The sequence below is a fragment of the Myotis brandtii genome, unplaced genomic scaffold (assembly GCF_000412655.1).
Source record: "Myotis brandtii unplaced genomic scaffold, ASM41265v1 scaffold208, whole genome shotgun sequence".
In the NCBI taxonomy this organism is placed as follows: Eukaryota; Metazoa; Chordata; class Mammalia; order Chiroptera; family Vespertilionidae; genus Myotis; species Myotis brandtii.
Genome location: NW_005357764.1, coordinates 1,630,356 through 1,650,708, shown reverse-complemented (window position 1 = coordinate 1,650,708; position 20,353 = coordinate 1,630,356). Strand labels below are relative to the sequence as shown.

The 20,353-nt window shown below is 55.2% G+C and overlaps 1 protein-coding gene across 4 annotated transcripts in view; it reads right to left on the bottom strand.

Moving 5' to 3' along the window:
* Positions 1–5,266: 5,266 nt before the first annotated feature.
* The window catches only part of PDLIM7 (PDZ and LIM domain 7 (enigma)), a 16,098-nt gene continuing 1,011 nt past the window's right edge, over positions 5,267–20,353 (bottom strand). Inside the window, exons 3-13 of one of the 4 annotated variants that reach the window (XM_005865485.2) lie at positions 16,504–16,655; positions 16,394–16,424; positions 15,879–15,997; positions 15,108–15,244; positions 14,911–14,947; positions 13,900–13,961; positions 13,519–13,756; positions 12,393–12,573; positions 6,437–6,557; positions 5,749–5,864; positions 5,267–5,604 (exon numbers count right to left, since the gene is read on the bottom strand). In XM_005865485.2, coding sequence (XP_005865547.1) covers positions 5,518–5,604; positions 5,749–5,864; positions 6,437–6,557; positions 12,393–12,573; positions 13,519–13,756; positions 13,900–13,961; positions 14,911–14,947; positions 15,108–15,244; positions 15,879–15,997; positions 16,394–16,424; positions 16,504–16,655 — 1,281 coding nt within the window. In that variant the 3' untranslated portion in view covers positions 5,267–5,517. Of the gene's footprint in view, positions 5,605–5,748; positions 5,865–6,436; positions 6,558–12,392; positions 12,574–13,518; positions 13,757–13,899; positions 13,962–14,359; positions 14,721–14,910; positions 14,948–15,107; positions 15,245–15,482; positions 15,500–15,878; positions 15,998–16,393; positions 16,425–16,476; positions 16,656–20,353 lie in introns of those variants that run through there. The other 3 variants (XM_005865486.2, XM_005865487.2, XM_005865488.2) reach the window with 3 other exon arrangements.

Here is a 20,353-nt window from a genome sequence, read left to right as displayed (position 1 = left end):
CTGCCCCTCCGCTCTCCCGGCCTGTCCCACCCGCGTCCCAAACCCTCACCTACCGTGGCCCCAGCCCAGGTGCTCACCCTCTTCCGCAGCCCCAGCCCCAACCCCACCAACTCAGTTTCATTCTTATCAGCTCCCAGTGCCAATCCCAAATCCACTTCACTTCAAGCCGGCCCAGCCCCATTCCTTGCTTAATTTCTCTCTATCCGGGCCTCATCCCCATCCCTGCTCCATCCCTACCCCCAGCCCCCAGCCCCAAAGCACACACCCCCATCTGCTACCCAGCCCCACCTCTGAAAGGCCCATTCCTAGTCCACCACGGTCACTGTCCATTGCCATCTGCATCCCAACCCCAAATCCAGCCCCATTTCTTTACCATCCCAGCAGCTCCAGCCTCATTCCCAACTCCACGCTTAACATGCACCTCCCCCCGCCCCAATTCACGAATCCCCATCCCTAGCTGCACCCTCCTCAGTCCAGCCTATCCTGTTCCCATTTTGATCCCAGTTTTCAAACACACCCCTCCATCCCGGCCTCCTTGACCATTCCCAGCCCCAGCTCACATCATTACCCCAGCATTGCCATCCTCTTCCACCACCTCTGCCCCACCCCTACGCGGAGCCCCCCTCCCGACCAGCTGCCTCCTGGGCCCTGGAACCAGCCAAGGAAATCCTTTGCCTTGTCCCTGAGCCTCAAGCCTCCCAGAGTAGACTTCCTTCTGGAAGTAGCATCTGACTTCTGAGTTGGCCAAGACGAATAAGAGAGTAAGTAGTGTGTGATTGGTCTCCAGGAGCAGTTGCCAGTGCTTGAGAGGACAACCCTCTTAAAATTCAAAACATTTTCCCAGACCCCTGCCTGGGAAACTCTGTGCCCACTATGCCCATGGACCCCTGGCCCTGGCAGTTTCTCCACAGCCCACACTTGGAGCAAGGTCAGAGGGTTTGGGAGAGGGAGGAGAGCCCACCGCAGGGCTTAAGGGACCTGGGACAAGTAGGCAGAGGGATGTTGGGCCTCAGCCTGAGGCATACAGCTGTTGAGTGATAACATCTGCATGGGAACCCACGTCACTGCAGCACACCACATACCCTCCTCACTTCCCCTTCCACATGTAGCGGCTAGCCTGGCCTGGAATTTAGTCAGATGTCGCTCCTCAGGCTATAGCCAGCTAGAGGGTGTAGGGCAGGAGTCAGGGAGTAGGTGTCCTGGACAAGGAGGAAGTGTATCCAGTGCAGTAGCATCCATGTTACATAAAATTCCTTAAGGCTGAGAGACTGAAGAAAGAGGCTGACAACTCTACATTATAGCACGAGTTTATTAAGGGAACTTACAGATGAGATGCACCTTGGGCGGCGGCAGGATGAGGTGTGCCGAGGGGCAGACACTAAGGGGTTACTCATACAGGAAAGGGCAGGATGGATGGGGTATTAGGGTGTGACCCTCCCCAGATAAGAGGAAAATGCTTGCTTGTGGGCAATGGTCTATTCCAGGAACCAGGACAAAGTGAAGCATAGGGGAGCGTTGATCAGACAGTCTCTGAGGGGACTCATGGGAAGTGACCTCTGTTCTGGCCCTGATCTAGCTGGTTCCAGCCTGAGGGTCCAGCAGCAGTCACCTCACTGAACAGTCAGAAAGCCAAGGGGTTCAGTGACTGATCTGGAATCATTAAGAAAGGCTGGGCCTCAGCCTGAGGCATACAGCTGTTGAGTGATAACATCTGCATGGGAACCCACGTCACTGCAGCACACCACATACCCTCCTCACTTCCCCTTCCACATGTAGCGGCTAGCCTGGCCTGGAATTTAGTCAGATGTCGCTCCTCAGGCTATAGCCAGCTAGAGGGTGTAGGGCAGGAGTCAGGGAGTAGGTGTCCTGGACAAGGAGGAAGTGTATCCAGTGCAGTAGCATCCATGTTACATAAAATTCCTTAAGGCTGAGAGACTGAAGAAAGAGGCTGACAACTCTACATTATAGCACGAGTTTATTAAGGGAACTTACAGATGAGATGCACCTTGGGCGGCGGCAGGATGAGGTGTGCCGAGGGGCAGACACTAAGGGGTTACTCATACAGGAAAGGGCAGGATGGATGGGGTATTAGGGTGTGACCCTCCCCAGATAAGAGGAAAATGCTTGCTTGTGGGCAATGGTCTATTCCAGGAACCAGGACAAAGTGAAGCATAGTTGATCAGACAGTCTCTGAGGGGACTCATGGGAAGTGACCTCTGTTCTGGCCCTGATCTAGCTGGTTCCAGCCTGAGGGTCCAGCAGCAGTCACCTCACTGAACAGTCAGAAAGCCAAGGGGTTCAGTGACTGATCTGGAATCATTAAGAAAGGCTCCACTGGGGCTGCTGAGCTGGCAGGATGTGGGCCTAGAGCTGGCTGAGGGGTGTCTTTGCCAATGATGGGAAGAGCCTCCTGAGAAAAAAGCCAGCACTGAGGAAAGTCGTGCAGAGAGATGAATAGAAACTCCTAATAACACCCATGGTACCAGATCCCACCAAATCTGAAGTCATTAACCTTTCAGTTAAATGAGATAAATTCTGTTTCTAATGAAACTAGTTTGAATTGCAGTTGAAAGAGTCCTTCCTGATCTACTCAGTCCCCAAGTAATGGTCACTTTTGTCAGTGGCAAGAAGGTGAGTTGACCTTCTAGTCCCCCAGCTTTGATTGGCACCCAGGCTCGTCCTGGTGCCCTCCCTGAGCACTCTGTAGTGACCCCACTGCACAATGTCCCCACCTGCCAAGTTCTCCTCAGGCTCCCAGCAAGCTTCTGCTTGTCCTCTCAGCTCCCCTGAACTCTACCTCCCCCAGCACCACCACCAACTGGGGAGGAGCCCACCTCCACTCTCAGGGTTGGCTTTGGACTCAGTGTGGCTGCTGCGCCCCTTAGCCCACGGCCTCAGCAAACTTCCCGTTGCATGGCCGCACGGAGGGCTCCGCAGGGCTGTGTGCACCTGTGTGTGTTCCGAGGCCAGCAGCACTGAGGAGGCAGCACCAGTCACCAGTTCCTGCCTCTGTTCTCTGTATCTGGTGAAACAGTTGCTTGCCCTCCACTGCCTCTCCCTGCTGACTTCAAATGCGCTCCAGCCGCTCGGAGCTGGAAAAAGCCTCTCTCCTGCTGGCTGTCTTTCCAGTTGCCCACTCAGACCCTGCCCTGGGCTCTGCCCCCTCAGCTGGGGAGACTGAATCTCCAAGGGTGCTAATGGCCCCCCTGCCTGACACCGGGACATTTCCCAGTCACCATCCCCCAGCCTGCATCCAGCTTTGGAACACCGTGATCCCTGCAATTCTGAGGTGGGGACAGCCTGAGGTGCAGTGAGGAGCAGACCCTTCGATGCTTGGCCCCGCAGATCTGGGCCATTCTGGCTGGTGGTTCTGGACAGGCTACTTTCCCTCTCTGAGCCTCCGGTCCCTTACCTGAAACATGCCATTGATGAGATTTCTCTTAAGTGCATTTTGAGGATTAGATGAAATTGAGTGATTGCTCTGTGGGTGCTGGCAGAGGTGACCATTCAGAACAGGTACCCCATGCTTGTTTTTATTTCCTTCCATCTAGGCGAGCCCCTCTTTCTGAGGTTCAGCCCCAGCTCTCTGCTCTTCACTTTCCCCTTACATTCTCCCACCTTCCCTTGGCAGACACCTTCCCAGCTTCCTCCCTCCACCCCTCTTGGCACTCAGCTGAGTGAGTGGTCCTCCTGGCCACCACAGCCCAGCCTTCAGAGAGCTGTCTGCACTCTCTTGTCTGCACACTCCTTCTACATCCTCCCCCCACCCCCTTGTTCCTCTAACCCAGGCAGTGGCCCAGCTCTCAGCTAAACTGATCTGGCCAAATGTTACCTTGTTGCGAAACGCCTTTGGACGCCTGGCTTATCTGCCTGCTTGACACTGTTGGCAGTTTCTGGAAACACTCCTGCCCAGCCCCAGCCACCCCACCACCCCACCAGACCTACAGCTCTGGTCTTTGGCGGCTCCTGCTTCCTCTGCCCAGAGCTGTGATGCTGGTGCTTCCTGGGCTCTCCTCTCTTATCTATGCTGGGGCCCTGGCTGGCCTCACACTGCACTTGGCCCACGTTTATTATTTTTTTAAATAGGATTTTAAAATGAAATCTTAGTTGCCAACATTAAAAAAACAGATTTCACATAAAGGTCTGGATCTCTGGATGCTGTTTATAAACTGGCAGATCTGGCCACAGCTGGCATTACCATGTGGCAGCGCGAGGTTGAGGCTGAGGGTGGCTGCCTGGGAGAAGCCTCTCCCCAGAGGACTCCCAGCAGCACTCACCATCCACCCCTGTGATCTTACTCGCTTGTATCCATGGAAACCAAGTGTGGACTGAGGGCTTCATGGTTCAAGAGAAATGGTAGAGAATACATTTCACCGTGGAAGTGGAAGATACTGTTTAATATGCTCCGGACGTCTATGTTGAAAGAAAACCCGTATCCCTCCTGCTTTTCTCTTGGTAGACCTGCCTGGGTCCAGCTCCCAGCCGTCCACAGGCATCAGTTAGAAACATCTGTGATGACTGCCCCAGACCTGTCCCAAACTCATTCCAGAATTGAACCCAAGGTGAATCCAGACTTGAATCTTCAGCTGCTCCCTGAATGTCTCCTAAATGTTTCACAGGCACCTCATTCAGTCTTTCAACGAACATTTTTTGGCCTTCCACTATGCGCCAGGCACTGACAAGACATCATGAAAATAACACAGGAAGCCCTGTACTCATTGCCCACGGTCCTCAAGAGAACAGACCCTTCTCTTCTCTTAAAGGGGAGGGGCCCAAGTTATTGAGAACACCAACAACTTCAGATGTTCATGCCAAGGAGCCTGGAGGACAGGTGGCCATGGATATGCTGCGTGGTCCTGGCCTAGTTTGGGCCCTCTCCTCAGTCCCTTTCCAGTCCAGGCTTCGGGCCGGAGAGATGACAATCCCCCTAGGGTGGTGGCGGGCATGAGTAAGAAGCAAGAGCCCCCACATAGGTAAGGCCAACACCAGAGTCTCCAGGTGTCCAGGTACCAGGCAGAAGTGAGCCTCCCATTTCAACTCTTCTCTGAGCTCCACACCAGGCTGGACCAGGATCCCCCTTCTGTGGGTACCGTGGCCCAGCATATGGAATCCCCCTTCCTCTCCTCTGGCTGACCAAGAGACTTCCTTGTCCCCATCACAAGGACCACTAGGATGGTTAGCCCTAAGAAACCAGCTTAATCTCTACCCTGATACCTGCCTCAAATCCCACCACTCCTCATGCATAGAGAGGAAGCGCACACAGCACACAACTGGATACAGGTTTATTGTGGCACTGGATGTGAACAGGGGCCGGTGTGGCCAGCACCGTGTGCAATGGTGGTGGAGGGAGTGAGGGAGATAAAGGGGGTGAGGCAGGGCCCATGGAACCCCAGGCTCGGGCCAGGGGTCAGGATTGGGGTGACCTTTGCCAACCCGACCCAGAAATCTGGTGGGATAACTCCAGAAACAGTGACCCCTTCAGCTGGGCAGGGAGAGGCAGCCGTGGGCTGGAAGGGCTCACACGTGGGAGAAGGCATGGCTCTTGCAAAGGGGTTTGTCCTTCTTGGAGTAGAAAGTCTTTCCTTCCAGGTTGATCTGACATATCTGGGGACAGCCAGGGTCCAGTCACTTGGGGTTGGAGTAGCCAGAAAAGCCCCTTCCCGACCTCTCATGAATCCCAGAGGCAGGCAGTGGAGGAAAGCTGGTGAACAGGGTGCGGGGGGAACCCAGGACTGAGGGGGCACTCACCGCACACACAAAGCACGTGTCATGCCAGCTGAAGCCCAGGGCCTCCAGGAAGCGGTCCCCGGCGTCGATCTTGAAGTCACAGCCTCGGCATTTTGTGCCAAACATCTTCTCATAGTCTGGGAGGGATGGAGGCAGAGAGGAAGAAGGAGCTGGGTTCTCACCTGCATTGGCCACGCCCCCTTTGCCTGGCCCTGCCCCTTATTTCCTTTTTAAAAAATGTTTTTATTGATTTTATTGACTTATTTATTTAAATATATTTTTATTGATTTCAGAGAGGAAGGGAGAGGGAGAGAGAGATAGAAACATCAATGACAAGAGAGAATCATCGACCGGCTACCTCCTGCACACCCTCTACTGGGGACTGAGCCTGCAACCCGGGCATGTGCCCTTGACCAGAATCGAATCTGGGACCCTTCAGTCCGCAGGCCAATGCTCTATCCACTGAGCCAAACCAGCAAGGGCTGTTTTGTTTTTTTTTTATTTTAGAGAGAGAAGGGAGAGGGATAAAAACACCGATGAGAAACATCACATCTATTGGCTACCTCCTGCACACCACCTAACGGGGATTAAGCCCGCAACCCTGGGCATGTGCCCTAACCGGGAATCAAACCTGGGATCTCTAGGTTCATGGGTCAATGCTTAACCATTGAGCAACACCAGCCGGGCGGCCCTCCCCTCTATTTCTTACCTCGCTCACAGTAGGGCACCCCTTCTTCCATGTAGAAGGCCCTGTTCCGAATGGGTGTCTTGCAGGCTGTGCAGGTGAAGCAATGCACGTGCCAAGTCATCTTCAGGGCATGCATGATTTCCTGGGAGGAAATGACAGTCAACTGGCAGCTCAGCCCACTCCTTCCCACGGTAAATGTGACATCTCCCTCCCACTCCCTATCTCCTACCCTGAGGTCTCCTGGTGACGTCCACTATGCCTCTGACTTGACATGTCCAAAGCTCAGCTCCCAATCTCCGTACCCCTAACCTGCTCCTCCCACAGCTGTCACCCACCCTTCCCCACTTCATCCTTCCACCTGCACAGGCCAAATTACCCTCTCACACCCTGTATCAGGTCCACTAGGGAATCCTGTTGGGCCCACCTTCACCATGCATCCAGATCCTGACCACTGCGCACAGCCTCCCTCGTGCAGGGTGTGAGCCTTGGACATCTCTGGCGAGGTGACCCCATAAAACCAGCGTCTGCACTTCTCCCTCTGCTCCTACAGGCTGATGTTAACCTGAGCCAGGCCACATCCCCTCTGCTGGAATCCCTGCCTGCTCCACATTTCTCTGAGCAAAAGCCAGACCCCTGTGAAGGGCCCAGAGGCCAGCAGGTCTAGCTCCTGTCCCTCTGCTGCCTCTACATACTAGTAGACTCTCGCCCATGGTCAGTGCACCACACACCATCTTGGGGCTTCACACCAGCTGCCCCTCTGCCTGGATTGCTCTGCTGCCCTGATATCTGCAAGGTTCAGCCCTCACCTCTTTCAAGTTTCTGCTGAAATGTCACCTTCTCCATGAGGCCCACTCTGATAACATGGGTTCACACATTTATTTAAAAATGGAAGAGTGGCCCTCACGGTTTGCTTCAGTGGATAGAGCGTCAGCCTGCAGACCAAAGGGTCCTAGGTTCGATTCCAGTCAAGGACTTGTACCTTTTTTTTTTAATATATATTTTTTATTGATTTCAGAGAGGAAGGGACAGAGATAGAGAGTTAGAAACATCAATGATGAGAGAGAATCATTGACTAGCTGCCTCCTGCACGCCCCCTACGGGGGGGATCGAGCCGGCAACACCGGCACGTGCCCTTGGCCGGAATCGAACCTGGGACCCTTTAGTCCACAGGCCAACACTCTATCCACCGAGCCAAACCGGCAAGGGCAAGGGCATGTATCTTGGTTGCAGTCCCCCCCCTCCAACCCCTGCCCGGGCCCTGGTTGGGGCTCATGCAAGGAGGCAACCAATCAATGTGTTTCTCTCATATCGATATTTCTGTCCTTCCCCCTCTCTTCCGCTCTCTCTAAAAATCAATGGAAAAATATCCTCGGATGAGGATTTTAAAAAATAATAATAAAATAAAAATGGAAGAGTATGGGCCAAGCTAGATCTGAGGGTGGCCAGCATCTAGGTCTCAGATATACCATCTCTGCCCTCCACAACTTCTATGTCACATCTTACATCACATCACAACCACCTGGGCAGGACTCACTGCCCAGAGAAAGCGACATGCCCCCAAAAGACGGCAGAAATGGGTCTTGTGCCCGTCTCGTTGACTCCAAAGCTGGCTCTTCCCACCACTGCCTACGATAGGACAGGGGCTCCAGCGGGATGTGGGTACATGGCAGGAAGGCAGCTTCCGCTGGTATTCACAAGGACCTGTGAGCAGAACTGTCTATTTTACCCCGTTTCCTAAATCTGTCTGCTTCTCCCACCCCCATGCCCCTGACCCCAGCAGCCTCAGCCCACCCCCCACCCCCATCTAGGTGTCTCTCCCTGCCTGGGAGGCTTGCTGAGGCACACCTAACCTCACCAGCCCCCCCAGCTCCAAACTCCTAACACAGCCCTGCCACCTCTTCTACCTCAACTCACACTTTCCCGGGTGTCACCTTGTGACACAAGTTATTCCTTCTGCCTGCAGCACTGTCCCTGATCCTTCTCCAAGTTAATTCCTACACATTTAAAAAATATATATTTTTTATATTTATTTATTGATTTCAGAGAAAGGGAGAGGGAGAGAAACATGAATGAGAATCGCTGATCAGCTGCCTCCTGCATACCCTGGCTGGGGATCAAGCCAGCAACCCAGGCAAGTGCCCTGACCAGGAATCTCCTGGTTCATGGGTTGACACTCAACCATTAAGCAACACTGGCTGAGCTAATACCTACACATTTTAAGTTCAAGTTAGAGGCCACTCCTTCAAGTGTTTACTGACCACCTCCTACATAAGGGCACAGTATAACGCATGAACAGCCCAGGCGGTGTTGAGCGTCAACTTATGAACCATAAGTCGGGGTTTGATTCCCAGTCAGGGCACATGCCCGGGTTGCAAGCTCGATCCCAAGTGTGGGGTGTGTAGGAGGCAGCCGATCAATGACTCAATCATCATTGATATTTCTGTCTCTCCCTCTCCATTCCTCTCTGAAATAAAAAAAAATATATTAAAAAATTTAAAAATAAGCATGAACAAAACAGCCCAGTCCCAGCCCATGTTCATACCTGGGGAAGACATGATAAAAAGGACTGGGGGTAGTGAGTAAATTGTGCAGTGTCTAGCCTGGTGGGAGGGTGGGCATCAAGAAAGGTGTTCCTGAGGAAATCATGAGTCCCAGATGAGAATGAGGTAAAGAGAATGCTAGTGTTCCTGCCAGAGGACACCTGTGGCTGGATTACCAGGGTGAGGGAGGCTGGTAGTGAGTGGTGAGCCTTGAGCATGGGGTCCCAGATCAGAACGAGTTCTTTCTAATGTGTCCCCCCATCCTCCAGAGCTTCCCTCCAACTCCACTGGAACAATTTAATTGCCCTGTGCCTTTCCCCATTCTCCACACTGAGCTCTGAGGACAGGAAGTCTCCAGGGCTGGGCGCAGGCAGGGTACACAGCCCATGGCAGGTTGGAGAGGTCAGCCTCCTGTCCCATCGAGCATGAGGGTGCTCCCTAGGGTCTACCAGGCCCTGGAATCCCGGCAAGAGGGGAAGCTGAGGCTACAGGGCCACTCTGTGGAACCACCAGCCTGGGCCAGGGCAGGAGCAGAGTCTGCCATCAAAGCTCACTCCAGAACCCAGGACTCAGCCTGTTCCGTGAGCCTCGGCTCCTCATCTGTGGCCTGGGTGATAAACCTGCCCACCTAGGACTTGGAGGGAGGGGCAGGGGGAGAGGCAGTGTAACGCCAGCAGAAAACCCAGATGCCCAGCTCAAGAGATCCTGGGATCCAGCCCATTTTCCAGAAGAGTCAAACGGATGTGGCCTATTCTGGCAGGGACATGGGTGTGATCTTGGACAAAATTCCCTCATCTATCAGAAAGCAATAACCAAACTGACTTCATAGGATTGTGAAACTGGATGCCTACACACAGTAAGTGCCACATGACCTGTCACTATAATGACGAAGACTGTGATAATGTCCCATTCTCCCATCTAATGATGGAACCTCTTTTTGCTGGGCACACGGCTGCCCCACATGGACTGTAGCCTCCCTTGAAGCTCAGTGGGGTCATATGACTGAGTTCTGGCCAATGGAATGGAAGCAGAGGGCTGGGTGGCAGCATCTTCTAAAGAGAGCTGACATGGGCCCCCCATCCCTCCCTCCCTCCCTTCCAACGTCATGCCGGCTGGAACGTGAAGATTTTGGCTGAGGCCCGAAGCCATGGACTGTAAGTGGTAAGTAAACCTGTGCAGACAATGGCCAAGTAACAAGATCTAGGAGCCTGGATCCTTCTACCAATCCCGGGCTGCCCACCTCTGGACTTTCTTAAAAATATGCTTTTAATTATTTCAGAGAGAGGAAAGGAGGGAGAGACAGAAACATCAATGATGAAAGAATCACTGATCCACTACTTTATACACCCCCTCCACACTGGGGATCAAGCCTGCAACCTGGGCATGTGCCCCGACCTGGAATCGAACCATGACCTCCTAGTTCATAGGGCGACACTCAACCACAGAGCCACACCAGCCAGGCTGGACTTTCTTAGGCGAGAAATAAGCTGCCATCATTTTGAATTCTCTACCACTTGCAGTCAAGGTAACCTAGTATGAGCATCACCACAGAGCTCTCTGGCTACGGCTGGCAGCTCTGCCTCTGGACCCAGAAATAAGAAGCATGAGTCCAAGCTGGAGTCAGCTGGGCCTGAGGCTGTTCCCAACTCGTTCCCCAACTCTGTGAAGCATCTTGCTCCTGAGCTCTGAGGAGTTTCCGTAAGGACAACAGTAACCCCCTCAGCTTGTCATCCCTGCCTGTTCTGTACCCTTTTCCCTGGCTCTGCCTTCAGCCCGATACCCTCCGCATTCCCTTCCCCAGTGTGAACTCCTGGGGACAGGACACATGCCTATCTCTTCACAAGGTGTCCCCAGCATGGGGTTCACTGCCACACTTACCAGAGAGAACTAATAGGGGAAGGCAGGCAGCCCATCACCCTGAGCCATGACACGTGCTGACCTAAGTCCCAAGCCAGCTCCAGTGGCAGCTCGGTTGCCCCGCAGGACACCCGGCCAGGCTATGCTGAGTGTGTAGTCTCAGTGGTAAGACTAAGATTTTGAATCACAATTTTTGAGTGTGAGTTTCTGGCTTTGCCACTCAATAGTCCCGTGTCCTTCAAGCACACCAAGTCATCTCTCAGAGGCTTCATTTCCTCATACATTAGGGGTGCAGACACTGAGGAGCAGCCTCTCAAAAGACTGTCACAAATAACCCCCTTCTCTTTTGTCTTACGCTCTTATGAGTTTGCTCTGCGGCCCAGGTGCCCAGCTCTAACTACTGAGATGAAGATGCACATTCCTGGTTTTTCTTCCAGAGTTAAAAGGCAATACTTCATTAAAAAAATACCATTTGCCCCTCTGCCTCCTTCCTGTCTGCAGCAAGAATATAAGGCTGGGGCCTTGCACAGTCACCTGGCAACCATGATAGGGTAAGTTTGGGGACAAACGTCTATAGGCTAAGAGCAAAAAGGCAGGAAAAGCCTAAAGGCATCCTATTCCAGCCCTGCAATTTTTATGACTAAATCTCTGCAGTGGGCTCTTCTGTCACTGCAGCCAAGTGCAATGCCATAGCCACAGCTTGTTTCAACCTGATCCACATGTACTTCCCTTCTTCGGGGAACATTATGCTAGTTTTAATTCAGGGAACCAGCCTTCCCCCATTCTCGGCCAACTCCCGCTCCAGGGCCCGTGTCACCAGGCCAGGCCAATCAGAGACACGGGACTTGGGTCAGGGATGGGCATGTGACGCAAGCCAGGCCGATGAGCAGCAGCACTGGCACTCTTGATGCATCACCTGGCCCAGAAGTGAAGCTGACATTCACTCTGCAGTGCTAAGCTGGGGATGTAACCTGGAGCTGCTGTGGCTCCATTTTTGCTGCCTTCTAGGGAACAGAAGCTGGGAATGAAGCCAACAATGGAAACAGAGGCAAGTAGTAGGAAGAGTCCTGATGACCTCGGGACCTGCCATCAGCTGGGCCTGAAATTTAGCACCCCTTGGGCTTGCCAGTTATTTGAGCCAATACACCCTTTTTTGTTGTTGTTAATACTCACCAGAGGATATTTTTTTCCATTGATTTTTAGAAAGAGAGAAAGGGAGGGAGGGAGAAACATCAATTGGTTGCCTCCCGCACACACCCAACTGGAGACCAGAGATCAAACCTGCAACCCAGGTAGGTGCCCTTGCCCTTGACCAGGAATCGAACCCACAACCCTTTGTTGCATGGGCTGGTGCTCTAACCACTGAGCAACCTGCCAGGGCTGAGCCAATACACTCTTGCTCAAGCCCTTTTGAGTAGGATTCCGGTCATTGTTAAAAGGATCCTGGCTAATGCAAAGTGAGACCAACAGAGCAACCCATTTATTATGCTGCTACGGATCGAAAGGGCTCATGCAGATAGAGCCCCTCAATGCCAACAGGGTCAGACGCACCTTCCCACCCACCTGCCAACCCCACTCACGCCTGTGATCTTTTTCTTGCACTTGGCACAGCTGGGTGCGTAGCGCATGTCATAGCAGGGTGGGCAGAAGATGGCACCCTTCTCCTCGAAGAAGCCGCCCTCTTCAAGGACCATCCCACACTGGCTGCACACAAACTCCTCGGGGTGGTATGCGTGGCCCAGTGCCACCAGGTAACGGCCCCTGAGTGGGAGGTGAGGGCAGTGAGAGGGAGAGTACACAAATGAGGTGGGAGCGCCTGGCCCGAGCCCAAGCGGGTTTACTGAACACCGATTCTGAGCCTGAAGCCTGAAGGGGAAGTTCATTCTCTGCGTTTCCCCAGGAAGGGAGAAAATAGGCTTGGGAGATGACTTGCCCACAGTCACACAGGGAGAATAATGAAGCTGTATCACTTTATGACATGAAGGGGGCAGTGTTGGAATAGGGAGGAGGGTTATACTGGGTGGGGCTGCTGGCTTGGGCCCAATGAGATGAACCTGAGGAACTGGGGCCCTGCAGGGCAGAAGGCCTAGAGTGTCCCTGAGTCCTGAAGACCAGTGGGTACCTGAGGGGATGCTATCCTGCTTGCCTGCTCCGTCTGGCCTGGGGAGAGGTCCACAGGTCCCATGCTCTGCAGAGCATCAGAGCCGACAGGAGGCAAGAGCAGGGCTGAGCTGAGAACTAGAAAGCCTCTAGAATCTTGTACTTTGACTCTGGGGGGAGGTTTGGGACTCTGTTGGACCCCAGAAGCAGTGCAGAGAAGGAGGGACCCCTGGCCTGTCTGCAGAGCAGAGGCTAAGTAGAGAGAGACCAAGCAAACAGGAGGGAGAGAGGCAGAGGGGCTGGGAGGGGCAGGCCCTTCTCTGCCTGAGAGGAGTCAGTCTATGGGTGAGCTCTGATGCATCGCCAGCACTTCCTCCATTTCACTGGGGCAGACACTGATAAAGACTGCTGTGGGGAGGGAGGGGAAAGTGATGCAAGATTCAGAATCTGAGGACCCAAGTCAGGTCCCTACCCCCACTCCAAATGGGAACTGAGTCTTTATCCTGTGCAATGGCAGCTGAAATGAGTGGAGAGACAGATGGGGGAGCAGCGGTCAGAAAGACACTAGGATAAGGCGTCAGGACAAGAAAGGAACAGGGCACCCACCGGATGACCTTGTGGCACTGGTGGCACACAGGAGTCTTGCCATTGCTGCCACCGCCCCCTCCTGTGCCCCCTCCAGCAGCTGCCTGCACGATGGAGGTGCGGTTCTGCAGAGGCGTGGGTGTGGCGGGCTGGCTGTGCCGGGTCAGCACTGTGCTCGTCTTGTCCGGGGCGTAGCGCTCAGCAAATGCAGGGTCCACAGCCCAGGGTGGGCGGCTGGTAGGGCTGGGGGTGGTAGGGCCTGCCAGGGCCAAGGAAAGTGGCTCCGGGGGGTGCCCAGTGACCCCAAGTGACAGGGATAGAACCCAGGGCAGCTTGGAGGGACCCACCACCCCCATAACCTGGAGGCCACCCACCCTTCCCCAGACCCAAGCCCACTCTCACCAGGCCAGGGTTCCTGGGGTGTAGCTGAGGCTGGGACTGGGGCTTCTGTCCTGGGCACCTGGCTGCAAGATCTGCCATTCAAGGCACTGCACGGCTGGGTCTCCTAACAAGACCCCACCCCCCAACCTCAGTCCTGTTGGCCCCATGGGAGAGGCCTGGGTGCATGAGAGCTGCTGGGCCGGACTCCAGGTCCCATGGGTAGGACTGGGTCAGGCAGCTTCTCCCAGCCAGGATGCAGCAGGCCTGTCTGTTGTACAGGGCTGGGAGGTGGAGCAAGGATCTTGCTTCCAGGGCAGCTCTTGGGACTTCCTCATCCCCAAGATCCAGCTCTGAAGGCAGGGCCCTCTTTGTCAGGTACCACCTCCCACCGAGACCCAGACTGGCAGGGCCCACACTGGGTCTAAACAAACTAATACCCCACACCCAAAACACAAACCAAGCCCACAAAGACAGAGGCAGAGAAAGGAGGACTGAGTGTTTATTTCCATGCCCGAGCCAGCACAGACCTGGTAGACAGTAGTACCAGAGGGCACAGAGGGAAGGCAGTGGCAGATGAAGCCGGGCCTGTGCCAGGTGGGCAGCCAGGGCCAGGCCAGCAGGAGGCTCAGTACAGGAGCAGACAAGAGGTGGGCCAGGTAGGCAAAAGCTGGAGGCACCAGGGGTGCCCTGGGCAGGAGGAAGAGAAAGAGAGGCAAGAGAGGACAGCTGGCCAGCCAGCGCCGGGCTACGACTGCACGTTGAGCACGTGGGCAGAGCGCTGGTGGTGCCAGTCCTGGAGGCGGGTGTAGCGTGGGCTCTGCAGCTCCAGGACATACTTTTCCCTGAGGGGCAGAGAGAGAAGGAGGAGGAAGTCGAAGGAAGGAGAGATGAAGGGAAAAAAGAAAGGAGGAAGGAAGGGAAGAAAGGAGAATGGAGAGCCCTGGCTGGGGACCCCCAGGAGCAGATACAGGGTGGTGGCTGGAATGGGAGAGGCAGCAGATGAGAAAGAGGGACTGGTGCCTGCCCTTTTACCTTGACTTCTTCAGGTGCTCCTCATCCGGGTCTTGCACTGAGAAAGCAGAGGCAGGCATTGACCAAGAGAAAACAGAGGGCTAGCCCAGCCCTGAGCCCTGGCAAAGGGTCACCGGGTGCCTAGCCAGCTCTGGCTGAGCCCAGGTCCAGGCTGGGGGCCAGGAGGAGAGTATGCCCTGCCCTGGGCTGCCACTTACTGAACTCGGTGCCCGTGAGGTGGGCAAGGATGCGGAAGGAACGGGATTGGCCCGTTCCGGGCCGTGGCCGCCAGTCTTCCGTGTCTTCCATCAGCCGCTGCTTGCTGGCGTCTGGGACCAGCGGTCGGAGCGGCTGTCTGTGGGGAGGGTGTGGCTCAGGACCTCATGCCAGGGGTAACCAGTGGGGTAGCCCCTCCCTGGAATTTGTGCATGTGGGCTACAGTGATGGGAGAGTGGGTAAGGGCAAGGCCAGGACCCTGCTGGGTGAATGAGGGGGTAGGGCAGATAAGTGAGAGGGAGCCAGGGAAGGAAGGGGCCACCACCCAGAATGCCAACAGGAAGGAAGAGAGGGACAAGCAGAGGGGGCTCACTGACTTGTCAGGGGTCTGCACCTGTGAAGGAAATAGACAGATGGGACAGGTAAAGGAAAAAAGGGACAGATACATGGGAAGAAGAAAGATAGCACGGGGTCAGAGTGGCCAGGGGCAAGGCTGCACTGAGTGTCTGAGGCTCAGTGGGCCCAACACCACACCCTAACCCCGGGGTGCCAGCAGGGGGCGCTGCCTGGCTCAGAGCTCCCAGAAGGGCAGTGCTTGGGCAGCAGCCATATCACCCTAGGAGGGACCTTAAACCTGCAGCCCCCGCCTGGGGCCGCCAGGGGCCACTGCCACACAGTGCCAGCGGGGCTGGGGTGCAGAGCAGAGAGAGCAGCAACGGGTGGGCTTAGCGGGTGGACTTAGCGTGGGTGGTGGGCGGGCAAAGCTGACATACCCATTCTGCTGTGGGGTGCTGTCAGCCAGCAGGGGCGCCCAGGAGGGCCACGCTGTCTTGTTGAGGGAAGTGCTGGGTGCAAAGGTGTACCGCGGGGAGTCCGAGGCAGGGGTCAGGGCCTGGGCGGAGGGGGGAATGGGAGGGGGCCTGGGCCAGAGCTGCGGAAGGGGCGCCCCCTCCCACCGGTGCAGAGGACAGTGGTGCTCCAGCCCCGCCCCTACACGTCTGGATGAGGCTTTAGTGGAGGGGGTGACTCAGGTTTCAAGGGGCCCATTTGGGAGCAATGATTTCAGCCCACCAGTGCAGCTAGCAGCACAGCCTGGTGGAGGTATTGTGGACAGACAGGCAGAGATGCGTGGGGCAGCCCTGACCCAACTCCCAGTTCCCCACACTCTCCCAGGCTCCAGCTTCTGCCCCTTACCCCTGGAAGGGGGTACCGAGGCGGCTGTGCAAGAAAAGCAGGCCAGCCGGAGTCCAATCCCACCCGCCCAGATGGCCCAGGCCCTGTCGCCTACCTTCCGAGGTTTGCTCTGAGCCGGCTGGGCCCTGGAGGAGAACAGGAAAGGGTGACAGAGAGCCAGGACCAAAGGCAACTCACCTGCCAGGGGGGTCAGAGCCCTTATACCTGCTGAGACCCAGGCTGAGGTGCTCCCCACAGGCTCGGATCTTGTTTTGGGCTTCAATGTGCGTAAGGCCTCCAGCATTCTCGCCACCGATACTCAACACCCAGTCGCCAACAGCTACCCCAGCCTGTGCAGCTTTGCCTCCAGGCGTGAGCTGTGAAGAGAGGTGGGTCATGAGAGCACAAAGACTGCCAACCAAACTGAGGCCAACAGTAGTCAGCCTGCCTGAGCTGCCCGCTTCCAGACACAGAGGCCTCTTCATTCGGCATATTGTGGGCAGCTGCTGGATACTAGAGATCTGGGAGGGGTGGGGCTCACCTGAGCTTCACAATCACCCCGTCTATTTAGTTATTCACCTCCATGACCCTCCCCACAGTCTAGAGCAGCCGTGGGCAAACTACGGCGCGGGCCGCATCCGGCCCGTTTGAAATGAATAAAACTAAAAAAAAAAAAAAAGACCGTACCCTTTTATGTAATGATGTTTACTTTGAATTTATATTAGTTCACACAAACACTCCATCCATGCTTTTGTTCCGGCCCTCCGGTCCAGTTTAAGAACCCATTGTGGCCCTCGAGTCAAAAAGTTTGCCCACCCCTGGTCTAGAGACTGCCCTGATGTCAATACGCTGCCACCCTCAGGCTAAACCCCAAACTTCTCAGCTCCAACTGGCCTCTTGCCCAGGCTGTTCCACCTACCAGACATGTCCTCTGGCTTATGCATGTGGCAAGTTCCTCCCTGACGCCCCTGGGTGCTCTCACTGACCTCTTGCACTCCCAGCACCCTGTGCCGGGGCCACCACCAGGGATCTGCCGGGATCCCCTGAGAGCCAGGAATAGGCTCCATGTCTTCAAGGTCCCAGTGAACAATGCATGCCTGAGGGGGCCCATGGTGTCGCTGTGGCTTCTTGGCTGTAAATGTGTCACCTCAAGCCCTTCTACTGCCACTCACCCTCTCCCCAATCCTTTGGGCTCTGGTTGGGGACCCCTGGTTACTGTGGCAAATGAGGAGCAATAACAGGATGGAAGGGTCACCCAGTGTGGGCTGAGACCATCAGGGATGACTTCTGAGAAATGGTGGGTCTTGGTGACAGGAGTGGTGTGTGCTACCCAGGGGGTGAGAGTCCACTTATGAAGGCCTCAAAGGCAAGGGGAAGGAACCAGGACTGGGCCTTGAGGTTAGGAGGTTCCATTAGCAGTTTAAAGGCCTAGGTTATGGTTATTTCTCAGGTCTCCGATAGACTTGGCCCTGATGAACCCCACTGGGCCCTCAGCAGCAGCCCAGTTCATGGGTCTAAGCTCCCAGGATGCCTGGCCAGAGGCATTGAGCCTGGCATTGAGCAGGCTTCTGTGGGGAACAACTAGAAGGGAGATTCATACTTCACAGCTGGGGGTTGGAGGGTTTCAGAGGTACAGGCTGCCCAAAGCCCCAGGAGGCTCCTCAGGTGTGCAGGTACACAAACTGAATTGAAGCAGAGAGAGGGGAGGCAAAGAGACCAGATGCAGAGATTGACAACACTGGAGTAAGGGAGAGATGGGTTTGATGGCTGTTTCATGCTTGGGAGGTTGGAAGGGTAAGGCATGGGTGACTCCTTCTTCACCTGCTAAGTGGTACGAACACAGCTTACATTTACTGAGCACCTAGTATTGCCACATACTGACACTGAATCCTCCAACAACCCCGTGGAAAGGAGTCTGAGATTATACCCACTTCATATATAGGAAAACAGAGAGGTTAAGTAACTTGCCTCAAGTTGCCCAGCTAGCAGGAGGTAGGGCCCAGACCCTACTCTAAGGCTCTGATACACCAGGCCAACTCTGGTGAGTTTTAGGGCCCAACTCAGAGGTCAGCCTACTGGAAAAACTCCCTGATTCCTTGGCTGGGTTTGGAGCCTGGATTCCCTATGTTACCTTTAGTTCAATCCAGCCCCTTACAATGGGCATAGGGAAGTAACGCCCTTGAAGGGAAGTGACCTACGCAAGGTCATGGTGAGTCAGTAGAAGGGAAACCTGGTCCAGCCACTCCCTACCCACAGGGCTGGCTCCTGGGAGATATGGACTGAGCCTGAAGTGGGGGTCTTGGGGTGGGCAGGAGCAGCTGGCTCCCAGAGTTCCGACAACTTCCTTCCTAACAGTGGGAGTGAGGACAGGAAGCACATGAATGATAGGGGAGTGGTCAGAGAGGTGGAGAGAAAAGCATGAGAGCTGGGAGGGCAGGAAGGGAGCGGGGGATGGTTGGAAAGAGAAGCAAGGAGGCCAGAGGGACCAAGGAGGGGAAAAGAGCCAGAGGGGCTGGACACTGCATGGGGTAAGGGGTGAGTCAGCCTGAGGGCTCCACTGAGCAGCCCAACCCCCCAGTCCCAGACATTACCTCATCTCCCAGGCCTGGGACCACAGCCAGCCCTAGCCCCTCCCTCCTCCCTCCATGCTGGGGTCAGGGGAGAGGGAGAGGGCTGCCCAGCTCATAAAAGACCACCCCACCCACCTACCCACCCACTCACTAGGGCCCAGGTCCAACTATAAGGCTGGGATTAACTGTTGGCCTCATCCACATGCTAGGGCTGCTGACAAAGGAGCCAAGAGTACCCCCAATAGGCCACATCTGGAAGTCCAGCCCCCAGGCTACTATGCTGCCCATCCCCACCAATGAAAAAACTAAGGCCCAAGGCTCCTCAGCCACAGTGGCCAGCACTTTTCCAGGGAGGGGGTGTGGGGTAGGTTTTCATGGCTGGCAAGGTTTGAGGATTGTATAGGGGTGGGTGTGTATGGTAGGAGGACCACTGCCCTTAGCTACCCTGCTGGCAAGGCAGTTGTCAGGGGAAACCGAGGAAAGGTTTGTGGGAAAAACAGTGACCACCTCCCTGCGCTGGCCATCAAGCCCAACACCCACAGACAGACTCCACCTTACAGCCCCTCTCAGGCTGGGCAGTGCCTGGACAACCTTCTGACCCCCTCTGGGCGGTGCTTGTCCTGGGCTTCTTGCCAACAGCTGCCTGTCCACTGGGTGCCTGGGTGGGCCTCTCTGGGCAGGTGGATTGGGCACAGAAATTCCCCACCCCTTATAACCCCTAGACCACAGTCAGAGACGCCGGCCCAAGGGCTGGCCTCACTGTCCCTGGGCAGGCAGTTTGTTCTCTGTACACCACAAGTGACCCTACAACTGGAGCCATGGCCTGGTGGTCACCAGCTGAGGCACCCACCAAGGTGGTTCAGGGGTCCAGACCGAGGCCAGCCATTTTTAGCTCTGCAGAGGCCTGCCACCAGTTGTTCATCCCAGTGTGGGGCTGCATTCTTGGGCTTATAAGGCAATCCCCCTGCCACAGGGAGGAGCCAGCCTGCAACTCCGCCCCCACCAGGGCAGGCTCTCAGGGGCTGAAGTCAGAAGCCTAGAGCCCATTCTACACCTACTTGGGGTCAAAGGCCACTGCAGCCTGAATGGGACCAGTGGATGGCAATGGAAGTCCTCAGGTAGGCTGGAGAAACAACCCCACCCACCCACAAAAACTGCAGCCATCCCAGGGCCTGAATTCTAATCCCTGCTTGGCCAAGAAATCTCCAAAGGAGCCCTTGCAATTCAGCCCTGAGGCCCCTCATTTGAAAAACAGGTGATAATGGCTATTTCCTGGGTGGTAATGAGGTAGTAGTGAGATCCTGCAGTCAATACCCTGCCTGTGGCCTGGCAACAAGTATTGTATTGCTCCCTCAAGCAGTTTACACACTTCCTAGAGACCTCAGGCTCCCCTCCTGCAGAATGGGCCTCAGAGGTGTCCCCAGGAGCTTTGTGGAATGGCACCAGGTAGTGCAGTGCTGGGGAAGCCTCTCCTAGCATCCACCTAGTTAGTAGTTGTAACAAGT